Source organism: Drosophila kikkawai, chromosome 2L, assembly GCF_030179895.1.
Source record: "Drosophila kikkawai strain 14028-0561.14 chromosome 2L, DkikHiC1v2, whole genome shotgun sequence".
Lineage (NCBI taxonomy): Eukaryota > Metazoa > Arthropoda > Insecta > Diptera > Drosophilidae > Drosophila > Drosophila kikkawai.
This window is the reverse complement of record NC_091728.1, coordinates 580,701-605,538: the sequence shown is the minus strand read 5'-3', so window position 1 is coordinate 605,538 and position 24,838 is coordinate 580,701. Positions and strand designations below refer to the sequence as shown.

Here is a 24,838-nt window from a genome sequence, read left to right as displayed (position 1 = left end):
TTCTTGTTGTGTTTTGCGGATGATTTTCCTTCTGAGCCATGATTTATTGACATTTCCATTTACGGCTACATAAATGTTTCAACGCAAATGCCGGAAGCGATTTGTTGCTTTTTCAGGCTTTTCTTATTTTTATTTCTGTAGTTTCCTCTGTGCCATTTGCCCCGATTCTTTGTGTGTGTTGCAGCAGCTGCAACACTAAAATATTGCCAGGACCTCGGTATACCCACACCCCAGGAGGACCTTAGAGTCCGTGCCGCGGAGTGGGTGCAAATCAAAATGCAAAACGGAAAACCAACAAGGAAACTCAAATGCTGGCCGGGGAGTCGGGGCATAAGTCAAAAGTTGCTTCTTGCAACTGAGCTCCATTGCTCTCTATATTATACCATGCTGTTTTTCTTGCACTTGCAAAAATAATGGATTAACAATTGATCAAGTTGTGAAATTAAATATCATAAAAATGTCTTAAATATACAAGTAATACTATAAACACACAATATCTAAACTGTTCTGTGAATATATAAGGCCTTCAAGCTTTACCAACCAATTTTCTGCCAGTGCAAGGTATGTTTGGCAAGTCTGCCGCCCTTTTCCCTACCCCTCCTCGCACACAAGGAAATATGAACTGTTTTCCTTTCGCTTAAACGAGGCCTCTCCTCCTTTCTTCTGCCAACTAGGTGAGTGAGCAGCAGCAGCGTATCAAAGGAAATGGTGCAAAAATATGGCACGCGGTAAGCAGCGGCACGAAAGCCGCCTCAAGGGCCGCCATCTACTCCGGTGAAACTGCTTTTTGGTAGCCGGCCAAGATACTTTTCAACAACTTTTTCGCCCAAGACTCGAAGTTTTCCGGCAGCAAAAAAAAAAACTAGTGAAAAAAGAGCGGTAGCAGCAGTAGCGTCTGGAATTTTTCTCGTTCCCGGAATACTTTCAGTTTCCCAGATGTTTTCCGGAATGCGCCAGTGTGCCTACGCGGCGTATGTGCGATATTTTTTGGCGTTAAACTTACCCTGAGCGGAGGTGCAGGTGGTGAGCTGCGGGGAGTAGCGATCCGTCAGCCGCTTGATCACGTCAATCTGCTCCAGAGTCAGCTGCACTGCGTCTCGATGCTGCGCCTCACAGGGGACATAGGCGGCCCAGAACTGGAAGAGTGGGAAAAATATTACAGATTAGTTTATTGGGGAAATTAATGAAAATTTTAAGTTTTAATTATGGTTGCTAATTGATTATGTCTGCATATTACTTCTGGGAAGCCTCCCAATTAGCATTCACTACTACAATCTTGCTTCACTAAAGTATTTTTTTGTAAGACTCAACAATTTATAGTCTTTTTTTTTTAGTCTGGGAATCTGAAAGTTTTTTGTTAATTGCACATTACTTTGAAGAGTGATATACAACCTTCCATAAACTGAAACTCCTTGAAGAGCGCGTGGAAAAATAGAAAACAAGAAAAACTGAGCGTGGTGGCAGGGGCAAAACAGTTTTATCACGTTATATCATTAAAGGAAAATAAAGGCACGTACGTGTCTCCATGGAGCTGAAGCCAGAATGAGGAACGAACGAGGACGAACGAGCTGTGCAGGAGAGTGGCAGAAGGCGAAAAGCGATTCGGAAAAAAGAGCAATTAAAAAGTTTTGGCTTTTTGTACTCCGCACACGGAAGGGAGCGGGCGGGCTGGCGGGAAATGTGAGGAAGCCCCAGTAATAAATAATTTTTAATATAAATTCGTGAGAGGCCTGAACTAGAAAACCCGGAAGAAAGGCCCTATTTCTCCAGCCATATTTTTCGTTCATTTCTTTTCTTTTTTTTTTCGACGTGCTAAGCACGTAGTTTAAAACCATTTCAGTGCCGGGCAGTAAATTAAAACCAAAAACAAGGGCCATACTCTAAATGTTCATTTGTTCTGTTTCGTTTTCTGTTTCGGTTTTCCTGCCCCCTAGTGGATGATGATGGTGATAAAGTTTGGCGTAATTCATGGAGGAAAATTCGGTTTGCTCCCAGGTTGGCCTCCGATGTGCATATGAAATATGTAAAACTTTTCAATAAACGAGTCACAGAAAAACAATTACGGCCAGAGATGGAATGGATGAATGGTGTGTGTAGTGTGTAGTGTGTAGTTGCTGTGTGTGTGTGTCCTGTGTTAGTTGCAGAATTGGATTTGCGAGTCTCGGGCTGTTGGACTCTCCTGGGGAAACTCTTGGCCCCTGCATTTGTGCAATTTTAATTGCACAACAGACGAGGAAATTTTGTGGATTTCCCAGCACCTGCTATGCGCCGAATAAACACTGAACAATAACAAGGACAACTGCACATGGAATTCCATTCCGTGCAAAAGGCAGAAGTTTATCCACAACTCCCCTGTCCCAGTCCCCCGCTAGTGTTGATTTTTAGTTGAGTTTTTCCGGGCAGCACTCACTTATGCATACCGAGAGGAAAGCCCGGAAAACCCCAAAAATGGGCGTAAGTTTCCATCTGCCAGACTGGCGGGACTTATCAGGTGGCCAGAGTACAGGGGCATTAGTTCAATTCGGGTTAATTGTATGGACCATGCAGTCGTAACCATGGCAATGCCACACTCCTCCCTGTTCATTACCATTTGCGTTCATTTGCGCTCCTGGACTCTGGGCTCAGAGTTCCGGATTCGGGTTTCGAGGTATGCTCCGGTGACCCCATGCCCCCCGGTGAAATAATGAAATGCTAAGGCTAAATGATAACCGTACTAATGGCTGTGCTTGTTCAAAGGCAAAAAATCGTGTGGAAAATATGATTGCAACATTCGTCTGTTTCTGGTAATTAAGTTAATTACAAGGAATTATTTGGCAGCGTTTCGGGTGGTATTTGGGCTTCATGGGAATACGGGAATTTCCATTTTTCAGAGGGGGTATTTGCATGGCTTAAAAATTTAACTTTTTATTTAAGAAGATAATTTAAGAAAAACAAGTTATGAATCTGCATAAACAGCTTAAAGTTAATTCTTTATCTTTTCTTTATATTTTTAATGAATTAAGGAACTTAGATATTTTTTTCCTTACCTTCAATATTTAATGCTCTGTTTTTAAGTCACATTTAATACAATTATTAAGTAAAAATTAATATTTTGAATTATTTTTTAAATTTATATATTTTATTTCTCTACAAACCATTTAAGAACCTCTTTTTTTGGGTACATTAAATCCCAAATAAAGCAATTTACATAAAATGCTTTTTTTTTGGGGGCTTCGCCAGGTAGATAAGGAAAATGTCCCGACATTACCGCAGACAGAAGCCTCGTGGCGAATGCGAGGGCAAACAGGGACCAATGGAAATCTCACTTTTTCATCCGTTTTCATGTCGCTTTGTTCGCGTTATTTTCCACGCACAACTTTGCATTTTCTTTTTGCTCCGCGTGTGTCCTTTTTGGTTTTTTTGTTGCTTAATTTTCCCTTTTTTTTTTTTTTTTTGCGCAAAAGCCTCTTAAAACATTTTGTTAGGCATTAAAACGGGTTTTTCGCAACAGATGGGATGGGGTGTGAAATGTCTGGGTTTGTGTTATGATTGGTGGCAACAGGTACACCGTGGCGTATGCGCAATTTTCTATGTAAAAGCCCACGTTTCTCAGAAGATGATTGCTGTGGGAAATTCCTACCTTTGCTGCTCAGCTTTACACTGGTCATTGTAAGGTAGATAGGATTTAAAATTATTACTGAATTGCGAAAATATGAATAGTGGAATTTATTATTGAACTGACACAGACATGAAAATAAATTCATAAGGAAATTGTGGTATATATGAATATTAGAACTTGTTCTGTTTACCAACGGTTATTTTTTATTTTTCTGCCGCCCCCTCGTTATACCTATTTTTCTCGCTATATTTTCTCACAATTTCGCGCTTTGTTCAGCTTTCTGGCATATTCAATGGCAGCAGTTGGCATTCTTTTCTGTTTTATCCGGGCAGCGAAAATATTTCATTTATGCTTTGGGTCTCCGGCGGGGCATCACCTGTTGATGGTTGATGTTATGCCATTTTGGTACCGCTTTCAGTCTTTATATTCGACCCTCTTTCAGTCCATGTTTAGCCCCCCTTTTCACCAGTGTTAACTCCCCTGTTTCCCCTTTTTCACCTGAGTTATCATCCAGCTTTTTCACCCGTCCTCCCTATGACTTCACAATGGCCAAGACAAGTACCTTTGTTTGTCGAGAAGTGAATATGTGACTTGAAACTCGGGGGCGGCCTTTTGTGTATTTGGCTTTCTGAAGGCGGCGCCTTCAAGTGTGTTTAAGCACGGCACTTGGCCATTAGCCCACAAGGCCGAGTGCTCCTCCTCCTTACACCTGCTGCAGTGCCATCATTATCGTCATCATCGTGGCCAAAAGTGTCGTCGCCTTTGGTGTTCTCAAACCAGGTCCCATCATCGTCATCGCCCCCTGTCCCCACACTCATCCTGTGCTGGGCACAAAGCACATTAATATTTAAACTGGCTTTCGGTGCAACTACAGCTCCCTCAAGGACAACATTTTGGCTTCGAGTTAATTGTGAATCTGGCCATGTTGTTGCCGTTGTTGTGGCGACGGTGGCCATATGCGTGATTTGTTGTCAATGGGCGGCACGTGTGAATGTGTTTGCCCAATGTGAACAAGTGTATGTGTGTTTATGCAGGGTAAAAAATGATAACAAAAATGGATGTAATAATAGGATTAAACTAAGACAATGCTAGGGCAAGCCATTAAGACCCTCGACTATAATCCTAGCTAAAAGGAAATATGAATATATATTTCGAAATTAAGAACAAATACCACTCATATTATTGTTTAGTCAGAAAATAAACAATTGGGAGGTTTAAATTAACAAGATAAATTGGTTAAATAATTTGTGGGAATAAAGAAAGCAATGAGTAATTAACTAACAATTTCGAAGCTCACAAGCATAATTGCAGTAATTTTCCTTTGTGTAATTTTGGGTGCCTTTCTGTGGTTATTTGTGTAACTTTGTTGCTATTATTGTTAGATAATTCATATATTTAAGTCTGAACACAATTTACAATAACATTAGCAGCTGGGACCCGAACTTACCCCTGAGCATTCAGATTTGTGTGCATATATAATATATACACAAACCCAAATCTATATTTTTTAAGTATTTTCCAGGCGTTATTACACACAAAATTCAATCGTAGGTCGCTTTTAAATATTTCATTGGCTCACTTTAAATTAATACTTCTCTCAGCAGGTGTTTTAATTAGAAATTAACTCTCCAGACCCCCAGGTATTTCTGTGACTCGATGCCAGGAATGTGTGTTTGCTAGAAATATAAAGGGATTTCCGCCAAAGGGCAGCTCTCTTTTTGATTGCTTTGCGGCATAGCAATGCATTCCATAATTACTGCGGGATAGGAATGTCTGGCTTAGGGAAATCTGGTGCATAAGCCGAGCAACAGCTTGTGGCGGCTGGCTAGCAAAAACCGCAAGTCCAACACCTTTGCAATCCCACAAGAATGCAACAAGAGGCACATAACCCAGAGTCCGCAAAACAAATCCCCAGAAAACCTCGAAATTTTTTTTAGACCACAGAAAAAAATTGTGTGGTGTTGTTTCCTTTGGATTTTGGTTTTATTTCGGCTTTCAGTCAAGAGACCCAGTGTCAGTGGCTACTTCCGTGTGTCTACCTCAACACTAAATACGTTTCATACCCTTGCAAGGGTCAGCTAATAGCCTTTTTGGCTTAGTTATGGTTTAAACTTTAAGATTTTTAACTACCATTTGGTTCTTAAACTATGCAGAAGCCTGTTCTCTGTATGTTCTCTGTATCTCTGTGGAGGGTATGAAAACCAGAAGCAGGACAACAGTCGAGCAGCGTATTTCCCCCACCATAACGATGCCATGTCCTCCGTGTCCTGCATGCCCCAAATGTCCTGGATGTCCTGGCCCAGATTACAGCCTCCTCGTCGTCGTCGTCGTCGTCGACGACTACTACTCTTCGTTGCGGCCACTTCCGCTCCAAGCGCGTCCTTCGTCGCCATTGTTTCCCCCTCAGCCGCTGCATGTGCACTTCCCATTAGGCTTTGTGTGTGTGTGTGTGCGGGCGAGGAGTCCAAGGATAGCAGCGCCGCAGAGTGGGGCAAAGGAGAAGCGCCGAAATGGAGGAAGTTGAAGGCAGAAGGAGCAAAGGAAGAATGCAGGGCAGTCATGCAGCCGGACAAGCGTAACACGACGTTTCCGTGTCCCGGCCCCGAAAAACAGTGGCCAACTTTTTGGAGCTTCATGATGTTTCAACATTGTTGCTACCTGTTCTTGGCTATCTTCTTTCCGCGTCCACGAAGAAAAATATTATATTTCGATTAGTGAAGAAGTAAATGAATTTTTCAGACAATTTAAAGTGTAATTTCTGAAATAGGATTAAGTAACTATGCCCTTTTCAATTGGATTTTTCTCATTTATAATTAAGAAATCAAATAAATTTTTTAAAATTTCTTCCGGTACATTATCCCTCGTTCTTCTCCATTTCTCATCAAGGCCTCGTCTGGGACACAGATGGCGTTTTTTTTTTCAAGGAAAAGGCTTGGGTCTGGGCTAAAAACTGCAGCCACACTTACAAGATTTTAAGCGCTTGATGGTTTCAACGTGATTTTCCGCCCAGCAAGCCCCTGCTTTTTTATTTTTTAAATTCTTTGTTTTGCGTTTTCGAAGAGCATTCGTTGCACGTTTGGCATTTTGGGCAACAAATTGTTGAAACATGTTGTCAACTAGTTAGTTGCCACGTTGTTGGCTTGTTGTTATTGCCAGAAATTTGGGTGTTGCTGCCCCTGTCGCTGTGGAGAGCGGGTTTATTGAGTTAACTTGTTTGCCGGGAATTGAGTGTTGCTAAAGTTTTCAAATCGGAGTTGTGCCAACACATTAGGCGAAGCCATAAAAATGCTATGCAAAAGCCTGGGCAACATATACCATTTTGGACTGATGAAGAACAGGAAAAACTACTAAAGGTACCCTAGACAAGAAAGACAAAAATTTCCGCCCTCTGTACCTTTATACCCTTGCAGGGTATTATATTTTAGTCAAAAGTGTGTGAAGGAGTCATTTCCGACCCTATAAATCATATATATTCTTGATCAGCACAAAAAGCTGAGTCAATCTAGGCATGTTTAGCAGAAAGTAAAAAAAAAAAGTTATTTTTTCATTTTTGAGGTCTTAAAATAGTTGAAATTGTCAAAAAAAAATTGGCAAAAATTTTGTTTTCTTGAAATGTGAAATTTAGTATGCAGTTTCGTTACCCTAGAAAGAACTAGCACAGAAAAGCTTTCCGAATTGAATTTGATGCTTTTTTGGCTTAGTTATGATTATTTTTTATAAAAAAATTACAATTTAAAATATATAAAAATATTCATTTAGAGAGTGTGAATATTTTAGATCTTCTTGAGTGGTTTTATGATTTTTGTCTGCGAAGGAGTCGTTTCCGACCCTATATCTCATATATATTCTTGATCAGCACAAAAAGAGGAGTCGATCTAGCTATGTTTGGAAGAAAAACATTTTTCCAAATTTTTTTTTGTATTTTTGAGGTTTTAAATGGTTCAATTGTCACAGAAAAAATTAGCAAAAATTTTAATATCTTAAAATGTAAAATTTAGTAAGCAGATTTGTTTATCTGGAAAAAACTAGCACAGAAAAACTTTCCGAATTGAATTTGATGCTTTTTTGGCTTAGTTATGATTATTTTTTATAAAAAAAATACCATTTAAAATATATAAAAATATTCATTTGAAAAAAATGAATATTTCAGATCTTCTTGAAGGGTTTTCATGATTTTAGACAGCGAAGGAGTCATTTCCGACCCTATATCTCATATATATTCTTGATCAGCACAAAAAGAGGAGTCGATCTAGCTATGTTTGGAAGAAAAACATTTTTCCAAATTTTTTTTTGTATTTTTGAGGTTTTAAATGGTTCAATTGTCACAGAAAAAATTTGCAAAAATTGTAATATCTTAAAATGTAAAACTTAGTATGCAGATTTGTTTATCTGGAAAAAACTAGCACAGAAAAACATTCCGATTTGAATTTGATGCTTTTTTGGCTTAGTTATGATCGATTTTTGATTGAATGAAAGATCCTATGGCAAACTGCAAGGGTATACACATTTCGGCTTCCCGAAGAAAGTTTTCTTTCTTGTTGTTCTATAATTTTTATATAAAATATTTCCAAACAATATATATATAGAATACCAATCGCTACAACTTGAAACTACAAATATCAGAAACACCATAAATGATACATTGAAGGGTATATATTATTTTACGCTTCCAATTAAGTGCAGCGAGTTACATTTTCCACTTTCTGAGTGGCAATTAAGTACAGCTTCCCCGAAGTTGCACAATATTTACCTGGCAGCCGTCTGTCGGAATTGTTCACCGGAAGCCGTCGCCGTCAAGGCGTCAACAAGTTCAATTAGCTAACCGAAGGAACCAGAAATTGCTGCAATAACATGCCGCGCGTTCATCGAACATGAAAATCAAGAAGTTTTCTCTGGAGTGTGTCTATGTGTGGGCACAGCTAAGGTTTTTCTCAGAAGAAAACCCGAAGGCAAAAGAGCCAAGGTGCAGGGCGCAGCTGCTGAAAGTGTGAAGTTTTAATAAGCATCACACGTTTAGTGCTCCATAAAAGCAAAGTCCTTGACAGAAGTTGCAGTCTTTGCACAGGGAGAAATCTCTGATTACTATATTAATTTGGTATTAAAATTATATAAATTAAGTTGTTCGCCTTACATAGTTATACTTTCATTGTACGTAAACAACACAAGTATATTTCATATAAAATGTATAAAACATTTACAATTTTTTTAAAATCAAAATTTTCAGCATTGTTCTCTATAGCTGTGTTCACACTACATAACTTCCTGCATTCCTGTGATTACAAGAGTCAGGACTCAAGCCATTTGGCGGGGTAATTAAATTGAGTGCTGCATAATTTTACTTTGCGGCTGGTTGGAGTTGGCAAACTGGTGCAATTACCTGTTAGCCCTCAACGGCGAAAACACACACAAAACTGCAGCCAAATTTATGGGACTGCTGGGAGAGGGGCATCGAGAATGAAAATGCATTGGGAAAGTTAATTTTCATTATGGTCGAGGCAGGTGGAAATGTGTTGTTTTTCCCTTTCCGCCATTACCTTTGACTCGTTCGCGGCGGACGTGAAAAATCGTCCTTGCGGTTACAGAGAGAGAGAGAGAAGGAGAGAGGAGAGTAAAAGGAAATAGAGGAAAATTCTCTGGACAATTTGAAATATTCAAGTGGTTTTCGGTTTCCTCATTGATTTATGAACTTTTCGCAGGTTAATCGTTTCCCTACTTCTGCTATTTTCTGGCCAGTTTCACTCATTAATCCTGGCTGCCGCCAGTCCCGGTCACGTCAATCAGAAGGGGGGAGGGGAGTTTCCTCTTCGTTCTGTCCTTTTATTCCCAATTAGTTGAGCAATTTTCGTGAGTATTAAATGGCAGTCACTCGATCTGCTTACTCACTTTAAATAAAGCTCACAAATTTCTCGCGTAATCGAGCCATAAGCGAATCAATAACGGGCATCAAGTGGATATATTCCACCACTCCTGGTGGCCGGTCGCCTGGCAAAAAATAATTAAGAGCCTCATCATCGACAGCAGAAAGAAGAAGCTGTTATAGGAGCATCCTTCGGCTACAGCTGCTCCTTGCTCCTAGCTCGTAGCTCCTTGCCACTGCTTCAGCTCCTTGTCGAGATTCGTGAGTGGTCCATAATTAATATTTTTTTTGCCTTATTCCAAGACTCAAAGCAAAAGTCGCCCCGTTGTCTGGACAACGACTTGCCTTTAGATAAAATATTAAAAGAGCATTTTCGCCCTTTGGCTAAGGACAATGAAGTTGGAATGCGCTTTTGTGTGTTATTTATCAGGCTGCTAGTTGACTTTAGTTTGCATTTTTTAAGAAAATGCAATTCAGGAAAGTATTGTAATAAGAAAATCCTGAACATTTTGAATATAGGAAGTGACTAGTGACTTGGGTTAATTATTTTAAATTTTTTATAAATATATTTTATAATTTTTAAAGATTTTAAAGATCAACTTCACTGTAGCTCCAGACCATTGATAGTGTATAGAAACTGGCAACTTCACTTTAAGCTGTGCCGGCAATAATAATTCCGGGTAAGCGGCTACAGGTTACCTCAGCAAATGGAGGTGAGGCCAAGGGGGTCTTACCTGTGCTGATATGCGTCCCTTCTTCAGTCGCGTGAGGTCCGTATGACTCCAATGGCTGCGGCCCCAGGGCATTACATTGCGCAAATCCTCATCAAAGCTGGTGGCGGGAGAGAGGGGATAATAACACAAAATTGGTATTAAATTTTAATTGCATTTCCATGTGATGGATGCTCACTTGAAGTCGTTGAGTTTGTTGTGCAGGAACTTGCGGATATTCCAGGGTAAATCGTTATGCCCGTCGATTAAAGGCACTTGATCCAGCAGCTGAACGGCCACGCGCAGTCTCTCCTCGAATGGGGCACCTGCAAAAGGATAATGCTCATTTTTGAAAAATGTATTTGAGTTTAGACAAGTTTCCTTCCATTTCTGAATTATTTGGCCCAGTACTCTATCAACAGTTGCTAACCAACTTAGAGTCATTGTCACTCTGGTACGCATACCGCATCCGACACTGGCTACCAAGGATCCCTTAGCAAGGCCGACGTGTCGTATGCGTTATGGTAATTGATTTATTGTCCATGGAGTGGCCGTGTCTCCAGCAGGACCAGGACTGAGGAATGCTGAGCTTCAGTTCGGGGCTTGGTTCCTTCCCTTTCCCCATTCGATTCGAAGCGATACTCACTTGCTGCCACACGTAGCGCCAGTGGCACGGCCACACTGGCAGCGCCAATTATCAGGAGGATGGAGCTCACAGCCAGCCAGTGCTTGGCAGCATCGAAGCCTGCAGGAGGAGAGCAGCGTCATCAGCATTCATGATGACCAGGGGTTCCACATCGATTGTTGTTGTTGTTGTTGCCGTTGTTATTGGCAGTTCAATGCCAAGTCGTTTGCAGCATCGTTGTCATCATCATCATCATCATCATCAGCAGAAGCAGGAGCAGGAGCAGGACGTCATAGTCGCAGTGGTTCCATTGTTCATTGTTCGATGTTGTGTTGCATTTTGTGTGTGTGCAAATTGGCGTGACAGTGGCATTGATTACAGCAGCAGCAACAACGCCGCAGCATGGGTAGAAGCATCGAGAAAATCAGGAAAAAGCATCAGTGGCAGCATCATCGACATCAATATCAAGTTGCGGCAACGGGTTCCCATCGAGGAAGCACAGAAAAGAAAACGATAATAAGGAAATATGGTTAGTTAAACGTTTAAAATTGAATTGCTGTACTGGTTTTTTGGTCAACAAGAAAAGGGGAAAGGAAAAGCTTCTTTGAGTTGGTTTTTCCCCCTTGCCAAGTAAATTGAGTTCGATCAAGCAAAACAACTTGTTGGATATGTGCTGAAATTAGCTCGGAACGAGTATTCTGGACTTGTAATTCAAGCAACGTTCGCTTTGCTTGAATAGTTTGATTGGGAACTTTAGTTATTTGAAGTCAAGGAAGGGAACTGGGAAAGTAAATATTATACATGTAAAAGCTTAAGGAAAAGTAGTTTGAACTTGCTAAGATGTTACTATTTAATGCCTCAATCACAGAATACTCAAATTACCAATTACTGTGGCAGTCTATTGTGCGATTGCTAAGCATCTCTTGGAGCCAGCCGTAATCATAATACTCCATAATACTCGTTAATACTCGCAGGTATAAGCTTCTTACTTCTCTCCGGGTGAAAATGAAGCCCACACAAGGCTGAGGCAAAGCAAATCGATGTAAATGCCAATCTCATTATGCGATTCTGATTATGCGAGCTATCAATATCGAGCTGGTAATTTCTAATTGCAGTCCAAATTTTGATTATACAAGTAAAATCGAATAAAATGGAAATGGGAAGCTGAAACCGACACCGGAGCTAAGCAAATAAGTCAAGTGAGGCAGAAAACTAGCTCTGTGCATGGAGCTCGGATCGGATTCAGGCGCCAGAGTGAGCGATGGCTGCAATGTATCCATTTGATTACAGTGGCCGGCACTTGGGCGATTCCAAAAGTGAATTACCGATAAGCAACTGGAAAATGAAAGGCAATGTGCAACCTAACGAGGAAACTCTGCTCAGGCAGGGATGAGTATAAATAGGTGTGCGCTGTTACGTCAACTAGAAATGTGTGCGAGCACTGCTAAAAAGCAGATTACAGAAATTTTGGAACATAATAAAGTATAAAATGGGAGTCCCAAGACTTACTACTTTCTCTTTAAAAACTTCTCTCATAAAATTACTTTTGCGAATTCATTTTATCATCTAGAAAACCAGCGAAAACCTTCTCATATTTATTACCATACTTTTTTTTCGGTGTAAAAAAGGGTCCAGTTGGCTGCAACCGCAGCCAGCGATTTGCATAAATTTAAGGGGGAAGAGACACAGGACATCGTCCGCAGTTACGCAGTTTTTGACTGCTAACGAATTGCAGTTGCCAGGAGACATGACGAGGATGGGAATGAGCAGCCCGAGACTGATGATGATGATGATGGGACCAGGAGCAGGACCAGGACCACGACCAGAATGAGTATGGTGATGAGCATGACAAGGTTGGTGGATTGGTGGATGCTGTTTCTGCTGATGATGATGAGACCAAAGTCACGCGGGCATTGGCAAGGTTTAACATTTAGCAGCCATGTTACATGAAGCGCAATCAAACGGCTAACGACTAAATGGCAATGCTCCCCGGAGGACGGACGCAGCCAACGGGCAGCGGAATATTAAGTGCAATGTCATGTACAGCGTCTGGCAGTAGGACCGCTACACGGGCAAATGCCCAAATACCATTGCAAACTGACGGTGAAACGTCATCAAATTCCATCTTAAATGAGTTCCAAATCCCCTTCGGGATCCTTTGTGTTGAAAAAGGATTAAAAATTTCAAATTTCTATGATTTCAACTCTACAAAATGTTGCAAATATATAGGAGAACTTGCCTAGATGATTTATCTATAATATTTTCTGGTTTTTAAATCAACACATTTCATAATCCTATAAAATCCCCAAAAGAAACCCACCCTTCGATACTTACGGAACGAGTTTGTGCCGGAGCTGGAGGATCCCCTGCTGGGACACTGGCGGTGCTTCCACGGCATGATGCTCGTGACGCTCGAGTGGAGCTGGTGGTGCTTCTGCGGCGTAACCGAGCCCGAACCGGGGCCGGGACCAACTCCTCCCATTCCGCCCGCGTGATAATGATGAGGATGCTGATGCGTGTGGGGATGCGAATGCGAGTGCGGATGATGCAGCGAGGTCTGCGATTCGCGCTCTTTGAGGCCATGTCCGATGTCGCTGTCGAAGGAGGTGAGTGTGAATGTGGAGGAGGCGGCCAACCCCGATGCAGTGGTCGACATTTTTTGGTAGGGAACACGGCAAGAGCCACCCCCAGGTGCTGCTCCTCCGCCACCGCCATCGATGTTGACCAGGTTGTTAAAGCTGCGACTATTAATCGGCAGCGTCCAGTCCATGCTGCTGGTGTGAAATATTGCCGGCTGTTGATGTGCATTGGGGTGTTGGTGTTGCGAGTTCTGGTGAGGATTCGCCTGCTGCTGCTGCTGTTGCTGTTGGGGAAAACTCAGCAGGGACTGGGAGAAGCAGCGACATCGCTGCTGCTGGAAGTGCGCCATCTGCTGCTGATGGTGCTGCTTCTGCAGGTAGCGGCTATAGTGCGCCAAGTGTCTGGCATAATCGCTGCTCGGCCCAATGGTATTGTATTTCGATGACGACAGGAAGCACAGACTGGGATCTGACCTCTTCGAGTGTGGGGAAAAGATCTCGTCCTCTTCGTGGGCGGCAAAGGGGGGCGGTGGCTGCTGCGGCGGCGGGTTCTGTAGGTTCTGATGTGGGTTCTGAGGAGGCATCGTCTGCGGCAGCTTGTGCCTGTGATTGTGGGCATGTCCCGGCGGCTGGCAGAGATCGGGCTTTGCCGCCGATTGATTGTTGTTGTTGCCAGAGCTACTGCTACTGTGGTTACTGGTCGTGGTGGTGCACTTGAGCAGCGTGGCGGTGCACTCGTCCAGCGCCGATTTGGTGCACTCCTGCAAAAGATCGCTGCTGCACAGCTGCGACAAGTGATTGTTGTTGTTGTTGCCACTGCTGCTGCTGTCGTTGCTGTGCTGCTGCAGCTGTTGCAGATGCTGGAGCAGTCGCAGACTCCGCATGCTGCCATTGCGCTTCATCGAAATCGATGGCGGCGGCGGCACAGGCGGTATGACATCCACATCCGACAAACTGGGCGTGTCACTCTGCGGCACCGAAAAGAGAAGAGAAAGAGAGCAAGGACAGGAAGTGAGTACAGCTGGTTGACAGGCAAACAGAAGGGAAATTCGCATTAAATCAATATGTGGACATGAGCAGCTTCCGGCGGATATGAGGCTTTGGTTGTGTTAAATTCTATTTCATCTATCGTTTTTCCAGGGTTTTCCCTGTAAATAATCTTTACTTAATTTAATTTTAGATAAAGTCATGCATAATGTTTTAATGTCAATCTAATTTCTCTCAGATTTGGGCTAAAAAGAAGAGTTTAGAATTTATTCTTGCCTTTAAAATTATCCTATGAATATTATGCTTCCTCAAGAGCTGATCAGCACCTTTTCCCTCTTTTTTTATTCAAGTAGTTAAAGTTTTTCCCCGAGAAAAAAGGGACTATAAACATTGGCTTTCACTCATAACGAGCGCCCCGAAAAATATGCAACGCACTCTTTTGCCAAAAAATTTCGCAATATGGTGTAAAAAGACAGGGAGGGTGGGATAGTAAAAGAATGGGAGATTTTTAGAGTGATGAGGCATGGCAGAAGGAGAAAAGACGTTCCTTTTTGGGAAGCGTAGGACGTAGGACGTAGGACGACGCCCCCTGGCTACATAAAATTTAATTATGCCATAGACACCGGGGCAGACTAAGGGCCTCCCACACTCACGCACAGCTTCCTTGGCATGAAAAAGGGCAGGAAAAAGGTTTATCCTGCACACCCTTCCTGCCAAATTTTCCGACACTTCCCAGAGAGCGTGGCCATGCCAAGTGCCCTAATTGAATTTGCTTCGGTCAGCATCATCATCGTCGGCGTCGTCATCATAATCATCGACAGGAGAGATGCTTTGGGACTTGAAATTGAATTTCAGTTACGGGAAATACATTTGCATTGATTTGCCTTGCCCATCTTTCGGTTTTTTTCCTTTTTATTCCTGGGTTTTTTATACCCTTGCAGGGTATTATAATTTCAGTCAGAAGTTTGCAACGCAGTGAAGGAGACGTTTCCGACCCTATAAAGTATATATATTCTTGATCAGCATCAACAGCCGAGTCGATCTAGCCATGTCCGTCTGTCCGTCTGTCTGTCTGTCCGTCTGTCCGTCTGTCTGTCTGTCCGTCTGTCCGTCTGTCTGTCTGTCTGTTTCTACGCAAACTAGTCCCTCAGTTTTAAAGCTATCTGAATGAAACTTTGCATATAGTCTTCTATATGCTCTCACTGCTATATATGTCGGAACGGGCCGGATCGGACGACTATATCATATAGCTGCCATACAAATGTTTGATAAATTTTTAGAAAAAAAAGTATAACTTGGCTGTTTTTCAATATTTTTGCATCATTTTTGAGATATAGCCATTTTATATTATTCCAGAATTTTGGTAAAAATTTTATGAAAATCGGACGACTATATGATATAGCTGCCATAGGAACGATCGAGAAATTAATAGAAATAAAATTATAGCTTCGTTGTTTTTCAACGCATTTTTATTTACTCTGAGATATACGTTTTTTTTATTATTCTAGAATTTTGGTATAAATTTCATAAAAATCGGACAACTATATCTTATAGCTGCCATAGAAGCGATCGGTAAATGTATAAAATATATAAAGCTGAGAATGTAAAACTGTAACTGTCAAACTGTAAACATAATAAGTATAGGTAAAATGTAATGAAACTCTGTTTTGTGAGTGTTTTCAGCATTTAAATCTATAAAATAAACATCAAAACCAATCTGCAAGGGTATACAAACTTCGGCGTGCCGAAGTTAGCTTCCTTTCTTGTTTTTTTGTATTTTTGTGTGTTTTTGCGTCCTTGGTGGAATTATTATTTTTATGCGTCTGGGGGCGAAACGAAACGCATTGCCATTAATAAAAATTTCCTTTGAATTTTGATTGCTTTATGCTTAGATTCAAAAGGAAAAAGTGTGTTGTGCCGTTGTTGTCTGTGTCTGTGTCCTTGCTGATTATTTTTTATTTACTTTGTCTTGTCCTTTTTTTTCAATGGCCGTGTCGTGTCCCGTGTCGCGCATCCTGCCCACTGCTTAAGTGGAAATTGAAATTTTCATATTTTCATTTGGTAATTTATTTATGCTGTCCTCCTGTCGTCCTCAAATAATTTATGCAAATATTTAGCGGCCGGCGTGTGCTGCATATTTTAAGACTGGCCAATTTGTGAACGCTTTTCTTGTTTTCATCTTTTCTTCTCTTTGAATTTATTTTGTCACTCTGTGAGGTATGGGAAACGTTAAGGTTTTCCTCATTTACAACGAGATCAAAGTTCAAATTGGGCAATTATAATTGATAATTTGAGAATAGTGATGTAAAGAGAGATTTAATTGGAGTTTGTTGTGCCAATTAGAGATAAATACTCTTGAAAATGCTGTAGCGCTTCAATCTGTTCTTTGTTGTATTCTGAAAAGGATTATCTAGCTAATGCAGTACCACACACAGTGCATAAAATATAAAATACTAATCGCTTTAAAAACTAATTGTCGACGATTATACATGTCCCTTTGAAGTCCTTTTTTCTCCTCATCTCTTTTCAGATCATTACCTTTTTTTCTGTACTCCTGAGCTTTTCACTCTTTACTTCAAGAGTCTAGGGCAAATCAGTCTCTAATTAATCCCTGCCCTGGTTTTTTTCTTTACAAACTTTCGTATTTTATTTAAGGAATAAATTGCTGCAAAATTGTATGCAACATGCTTACTTGGCGTTTATGTCGCAAATTTTACATGTTTATGGAGGAGAAAAAGGGTTGGAGAAAAGTGAAGAAAAAGGGGAAAAACGGAGGGAAAGCCCCTCGAGGACCTGCGGTGAACCGCATCTCGTTGCGTTTTTGAGCATTAAATTGCTTGATATATCGCTTTAGTTTCTTCGTCGCTCGTTGTTTTTTTTCGGATGGAAATTTTTCGCATTCGCCTCATCCTCTCGTGGCGTGCTCTTTTGAATTATGCTTTGCGTCTTTGTCTCGTTTTAAATTTCATAATGCACATTTTATAATAATTTTTCGTCTACTTTGCTGCAATTTTGTGCAATTTTTTACTATAATTTATGTAACTATACGCGAGTGTGCACCCTTCCCTGCCCTGCCGGCCACTTTCGTCATGGAAAGGCGAAGGGAAAAGGGTTTTCTGGAGAGCTTCTGGTGTGTCGGGCGTAATGTTGAGTTATGGCAGTTTTGTAGTTTGCGAAAAAAAACTTTTTTACGAACGTCTCTCTCCCTTTCTCGTTCCTTCTCGGTCTCTGTTTCTCTGTCTCAGTTTTTCCCCTCTGCTGTCCGGGTATTTAGTTAAATGTTCGTAAAATTGAGTGTTGGTTATATTTTACTGGTAACTTTTCCCTCCCAAAAAGAGAAAAACAATCGCCTTTAATCGATTTGGGCAAAAGCAATAAGCAAAAACTTTTATAAATACTCAAGTTTGTTTTAGTTTTCTGCAGCAGAGTCCAGGAAAAACTCTCCTCCCTGCCAATTTGTAATTATCCATCAGAGCTTTTAACTTTACGACTTTACCAAGGGCCATTTCGGCTTTTGTTTGTTAGCTTTAAAAGCAAGCTGGCCAAAAAATAAGAAAGAAAGTTGCCAATTATTAGGGCTGTAAACGTGGCAAGTTTGACCATAAAAACTGCGTGTGAGGAAAAACTGAATGGCGTAGGGGAAGATGTATGGCTACTTTCCACACTTTATTACACATTTATCAATTTGTGGGTTGTGGGTGTTTCCTAGCACTTATTAAAGTGCGCTAATTATTTGTTTAATGCTGTGCACATACAAAGAACACATAAAATTTTATTTAACATATATAAATTGTGTGATTCGTTTCTCTCTCTGTAGAAGGTTTCCTTGTCACAGTAAATTTCTGGTCAGTTCACTCAGCCAGTCAACCATACCATATATCAGTGCATCCATCTATCAATCCCGACTAGAGGGAAGTTGATAAATTTAAAGTTTAGAGGACCGCGAGTAAACAACTAAATGGAGCTCAATGTAACGCATAGCGTAAATAACACCCCTAAAACGATGCTGCTACTAAATTATGTTTGCCGTTTGAGCACAAAAACGGATAGACACTGAAGAGTGAATACAGGGACAGATAGGCCTAAAAGCACTGGGAAAATCCCTTCCGGCAGTTGGAAAAGCGCCCACGCATGCCGCCAAATTGCAGCCACAATTTGCTGTAACAAACTCAACTGAGAGAGCCAAACTGAAAACTACAAAACTGGAAACTGGAAACTGAAAACCGTAAGTGGAGCACAGGCCCATGGAAGGGCATACATCAAATGTGTCAAAGAGATTTGTTATGCATGACAGCGGCCCCTTGCCAGTTTGCTGTAAAAAGTTGACCAAGGAAAATAATCAGACTAGGGGATGCCCCCGATTATAAAAACAGGGTATACTACCCCAGTCTGAGCTTTAATTTTTAGAATTGCAAGATAGGCTGTGATGACAAATTCTAGAATAATGCATTTACATTGCCTTGCTTTATTGAACCGAAGCATATCCAAACTTCATCAAGATGTTGTACTGTAAGTGTTGGTATGTAGTGGCTGTGTCAGAAAAGAGCTTCGTTTCCCCGACATTAAAGAAAAAACAAAAAGGGAAAAAAAGGTGAATAAATAATAAGCGTCCTAGATCAAGTTGGTTGTCTTTACGAGATTGAAGAACTCTTCTTTGTCGACCTCGCCATCGCCGTCGGTATCGGCCTCGTCGATCATCTCCTGCAGCTCTTCGTCAGTGAGATTTTCGCCCAGCTCCTTGGCGACGCGCTTTAGGTTGCGTAACGATATCTTTCCGGTGTGATCGTCATCGAAAAAGGAGAACGCCTTCATCATGTCCTGCTTGGTGTCCTTTTCGGACATTTTCTTGTGCATCAGATACAAAAAATCATTGAAGGCAATTCTTCCAGTCTTATCTTTGTCAATCTCATCCATCATACGCTTGATGTCCTCCTTTTTGGGCTCAAACCCCAAGGCGCGTATGGCCACGCGCAGCTCCTTGGTTTCGATAAATCCCGTGCACTGGGTATCGAATAAATCGAAAGCCTTCTTAAGGTCCATCTTCTGTTCCAGCGATAGGTCAAAGGTCGGCAGCTTCTGCTTCTTCGGGCGCTTCGTCTTGCTGCTCAGAGAGGCCATCGACTGGATGGCGCTCCCCGAGGACATCGTACTGCCTATCATTCGCATGCTCATGGTGACTGATTTGCCGATAAAGGTATCGAAAATTTCAAGATCGACGTTAGTAAATGTTGTAGATATAGTGTGAGCCAATTTGAATCACGATAGTTTCTCTCTCACAATTTGCCTGTAAATATTTGTTTATTTATCAAAAACAGTAACGAAATGACACGGACGGGATATCGAAATGATCGATATCAGTGTTGCTAGTGTGAATGTTGAAAGTAAACTGATAACTTTTTGAGCGGGCTATTCGAACTATTCTGACAATTTGGACAGATCTGAGGCTTGACCTACTTTGCTACGATTGTTTTTACGTTGTTAGTTCCTGGAGATACATATAAAATCTTGTATTATTTAGTTGTTATTGTTGTTGTTGTTGTAGTATTTAGCGTTGAAAGATTACTTAACAAGCTAGTTAGTCTTTACTTTCATGGCTAGTCTCTTTTAAAGACGGAGTATATTCTAGTAAGTTTATTTTCTCTGTCATTCACCTGGCATCCTGTTTAATAATTTTATCGATTTCACATCACTCCCCATGCACTGCATTTACCACAACAATCAAAATTCGCATGTGTGTATGGTAATGCTCAGTGAACTTCAACTCCATTTGGTCCTTGGACTAGCAGCTAGGGGGATGTGGCAGGTGTCAGTCAGTTAGTCAGTGTCGGTGTTCTACCTGGTGTAGCATACATACACCATCCCTCCTTTGCCCTACACCAAGGTACGTGCCACGCTCTGTTTGCTTATCGCATTTGCCTGTTGCAGAAGCTCGAAACTCGGCAGCGGCTGAAGCCCAGGTGGAAAATCAGGAGGAAAATCATTGAGGAGGCACGTGCCGCCGCTGGCTGCTCATGATTACAATTTCAATTACACAAAGTGGTGCGGGGATTTCACTCACCTGGCTGGGGTCTCCCCCTCCTCCTCCTCCTGCTGCCGTTCCAAATCCCACACCAGATCCCGATCCTACTCCCAATCCGATTCCCAATCCCGTTTCCATGCCAGTCAGCGATAATTTACGATTACGCTCGCGCTCCAGTCTCATGAGTATCTGTGCGTTCTGCTCGCAGCTGTAGGTGTGTGTCTTGCGCTTTCGTTCCAGACTGTACTCGTACAGGGGTCTGGCCGCATTCGGCTGCAGATCCAGCTGGGCTTCATCACCGGCATCGCAGCTACACAGGGACTGATTGGAGCGGCCCTTGCTCCGCTTGAGGGAGCCGCGGTTCGACGACGATGGCGTCAGGCGCTGCTCGCTCACGAAATTCGAAAAGGTTACCACATTTCCAGAGGAACCTTATGAAGAGGTATAAAATAGTTCATTTAAACTTAGTAGCAGGGAAACCTAGTTCTCTTGGTGTAAAACCTACCTGTTGGGGCACCTTTTCGCTTGGATGGCGAGACGTAGAAAATGTCGTGCTCGTCAAACTCCACGCTGCGCTGGCCAGTGACCGCCGCTGCCAGACCACATCCTCCACCGGAACTAGGTCCTCCTCCGCCGAGAGCCGTAGTCGCCGTGGCCGTGCTGCTGCTGGTGGTGCTGGCCGCACTGTTGCCACCGCTGCTCAGATTGCAGCCGTGATCCGCCAGCGAGTGCAGCAGGGGATGCACCTGACGATCACCTCTCAGCGAGTGCTGCTTGTGGAGACCATTAGCCCGTCTTAGCTCCGTCATCGTGTCACCGGTTTCACTCTTTCTCACTGATTGCTATTCCCGGAGCCGACTTATTGTCATCGAGAGGGGGTAGCTCGGGGTGCTCACTGCTCGCTGCTCATGAAATATTCATGCCACACTCGCTGACTGCTCCTCGGCATTAGCATATCACTTTGATTCCGATTCCGTCGGGCTGCTGCCTGCTTTATATATATTTTTAATTTTAAATTTGGCCTCTTGCTGGGCTAAGCCGGCTCTAACGATTTCCTTGTGTCAATATACAGCTGATTCGGAATCCGATTTGCCAGCTAACTGTTTCAATTGTGGCGCCCGCGCCCCTTGTCGTTTTGGCCCTCTCATTGCCGGCTGTCTCCTGGCTCACATTCTTTTGCCTTTTCGCTGGATTCTGTTGGATTTTCCTTTCCTCGATTCTGGATACTTTCTGGTGATTCTGGAGACTCCTCCGCCGCTGCTTCCTTTGGCGGCTTGCCTTTGTTTGCTCTGTTAATAGACTTGGCTTAGTCGCCGCCGGTTGTTTGTCTATAATAACTGCAAGGAGAGCAGAGAGCCAGAGATGAGATTAGGCTTAGGCGATATGTGTGTGCTTACTAAAAAGTCTATTCTAAATTGATTTCATTGTTTGCCAGGACACAAGAGATAGCGGAGTCCTTGTAAATATGTGCAAATAATTATGGGATGGGCTTTATTTACTTATTTTATCTAAGTATTTCTCGAAAGCAAAACCAAGGGAACATAAGAATTGGGGGGAATTCGAAATCAATCAAAATCCTGTTTGGTTTTTATGGGTAATATTCAATAAATAAGAGTTGATATGCTTGTAACCCAAGTTTGGGTTATATCATAATGAATTTAACATTAGAATTAAGTTAAATATCTAAATATTTCATAGTTAATAAGCATTTAAAGTTAACTTTTTTAACAACACCTAATTAGACCACCTGTTGCCAAAATGCCGCAGACACCTTTAGCCAATTAGCAGCTGACCTTTGGCCTATTGATTTTTGAGGCGCGTGTTGAATGAATTTCTTTTTTCTGGACGCAACCAATTGAAGTTTTTTTTTTTAGACCTTTTGCCAGGCAACCAAATTTTTTATTTTGATGCGGCCCCCTGCCATTTGGATGTCAAACTTTTCGCATAATCGATGGCAACTTTTTAATAAGCAAAAGCCAAGGCGAAACGAAAACAAAAGCCAAAAACAAATATAATAATCAAGCAAACAGGCGGAATTTGTTTCGGAACGGAGAAAATAATGGGAATGGCATGACAGCTAAGCTCCCCAGAAAGTATGCAATGTAATAATAACGTTAAAAGATAATGAGAACAGCCAAGGAGCAACAACAAGTGCTTTTTGGCTGCGAGCGTGGGAGAGAGTCTGGGGAGAGTTCCAATGCCAATTTTGGTTGTAATATATACAGCTGCGGGAGAAATAATAGGTTTATGTTCCGAAAAAATTAAAATTTTTAAAGATTTTATATTCTTAAACTTATTTATAAATATTTGTAACTGTATATATGAAAGAAAAGCAGTTTATCTTACTCTAAAATAGAAAAATATATATTTTTTACGCCTGATATATTAATTTTGAACTTATTAAGTTCAAAAAATATTTTAAAATTAATATTTAAAATGAATTATTTAATTTTAAATTAACTACGACAAAGATAAAGTACAACTTTGATTATCATATCTGTACAAAATGAGTGTGAAGCGAAACAAATAGGCAACTTGAGGCAACTTTCAAGAGCCGAACGAGCGCCACCCTTCGTGTGCGTATATGTAAGTATGTATGTACATATATTCGTATATATTTGCGATATTTATCGCTTCTTAAGTATTTTTAAGAAGTTTGCCGTCGCCAAGTTTGCGTCGACAAGAAGAAGCGAAACAACCAAACACCGAGCAAACATTTTTATCTTGGGCATATTTCGAGTGGCACTTCACTTGTCACAAGTCTCCCTCCCGCCAGGGAGCAAATTGTTTGGGTTTGTGTTGTTTCTTTTCTTTTTTTCTGTGGGGGGATGAGGGTTAAAGAAATTAAGAGAGTAGGGCAGGAGACCTCAAACATTCTTTTTCGGCAAAGTTTTGAAGGCTTTAATCAAGTTGTGGCACTTAATGAGCGCCTGTAATGAGTTAATTGTTTGCACATTGTTTGGCAGCTTCCGAAACTGTTGAATGTTCCAGATAGTTTGTATACCTTTGCAGTTTGCAATCGGACCCGGGGAAATGAAATTAATAAGCGAGCTTTTGATTTCAGGTCAAATTTCTAAGCTAAGCTTCGCTTTCAGTATTTCGTTTTTTTTTTTATTTTTTTTTATCTATCTTTCGGTTTTGGTTCTTTTCTGCATATTTTCTTATGTTTATAATTACTTATAAAATTTCACTGCCTTCCAAACATCTTTTTCAGTTCCGCTTTGCTCCGTTCCAAAGCATATAAAGCGGATCGGAAACATTTCCAATATCAGCCACAAACTATAGCCGAGTGTCGGTTACTCTTTCGCCCCTACCAGCTTCCTGTTTGTTTTGTGGTCTTCTATATTCTACACTCACTCTTCATTTCGCAAGTGGAACTTGGACGAAAACGCGGTAAAAAACGTAAAAAGTGTGGAAAAGCTTGAAAAAGTCGTCCCGTCGTGAAAAACCATCCCTCCGGAGGGATCTGTATCGGTGAAACGCGCGAAAATCTGTCGGAAACCCGGAAAACTCTAAGCAATGCGGCTCATTGCAAGTGTAAGTGAAAGAAAAAATTTGGAAAAAAGAGGAAAGAAATATTGAAGATTTGAAAACGATAAAAGCAACAGAGTGGGGTAAGTGAGAAACCAGTATTTTATTATTTTATTGTTTTGATCTCCCTTTGATTTTTGTTCTTTTCTGCATATTTCACGCCAGAGCTGAAAAATTATAAATAATTTATAAATACTTAAAAAGAATTCCCATCGTTTTTACTCTTTTACCGATTTTCAAACAACTGATTAATATTTTTAGAAAAATTTAATGAAATAATTATTAAACTAGAAATTAATTTATTTTCCATATACAGAGCTAGATTTTCACTACTTGTTTCTATATTTGTACACATTTATTGCTCCTTTTTGTTGACGGTTTATGACGGCTTCAACTTGACTGGATTAATTAATTTCGGCATTGATTTCGGGCCCCTAGACTACTTCTGCCTGCCTTTTGTGGCCCATCTCTGTAAAAGGGTTTTATGTGGCGGTCGTAAAGTGCGATAGTCCTTTTGGCTGATAAAACTAGCAAAGGAGAAAGGCTAACCGAAAGAACAGCGCCCTCAAACACAAATGAAAATCTAATTTAGAGCAACACACACGCACTGCTCTAGGGTGCTATAGGGTGTGGGGGGGATGGACATAGAGAGCTACACAAGTGATACATGGGCTCTCTTGGCAGGCAGTAAAAGCTTCGTCCTGCCTTTCATTTGCGTTTAAAGACCTCAAAAAGGACTTCCGCTTGCACTGGCCTACAAATTAACATGCCCCAATCTGTGACTGTCTCTGTGTGCATATGTGTGGGTGCCAGTGGGTGTGTGTATGTGTGTGCCGCATGAATTATGAGTAAAGCAGCTGGCAGACTTAATGGGAAATGCTCGACCCGGGCCAACAGTTTTTGGCCAAGAGCACACGCAAGGCGTAAATTAG

General features: G+C 41.4%; 2 protein-coding genes across 2 annotated transcripts in view; both read right to left on the bottom strand.

Annotated features, from left to right (window-relative positions):
* The window catches only part of LOC108074318 (uncharacterized), a 58,733-nt gene extending 37,548 nt beyond the window's left edge, over positions 1 to 21,185 (bottom strand). Inside the window, exons 1-7 of the mRNA XM_017166316.3 lie at positions 20,881 to 21,185; positions 20,415 to 20,806; positions 13,125 to 14,337; positions 10,812 to 10,910; positions 10,365 to 10,491; positions 10,190 to 10,286; positions 1,004 to 1,136 (exon numbers count right to left, since the gene is read on the bottom strand). Of these exons, the coding sequence (XP_017021805.1) occupies positions 1,004 to 1,136; positions 10,190 to 10,286; positions 10,365 to 10,491; positions 10,812 to 10,910; positions 13,125 to 14,337; positions 20,415 to 20,806; positions 20,881 to 21,184 (2,365 nt within the window). The 5' untranslated portion in view covers position 21,185. The remainder of the gene's footprint in view (positions 1 to 1,003; positions 1,137 to 10,189; positions 10,287 to 10,364; positions 10,492 to 10,811; positions 10,911 to 13,124; positions 14,338 to 20,414; positions 20,807 to 20,880) is intronic.
* Positions 18,802 to 19,760, bottom strand: LOC108074321 (uncharacterized). The gene has a single exon (XM_017166321.3). The coding sequence runs from the start codon at positions 19,526 to 19,528 to the stop codon at positions 18,968 to 18,970; it is 561 nt and encodes a 186-aa protein (XP_017021810.1). The 5' UTR covers positions 19,529 to 19,760; the 3' UTR covers positions 18,802 to 18,967.
* Positions 21,186 to 24,838: the final 3,653 nt, after the last annotated feature.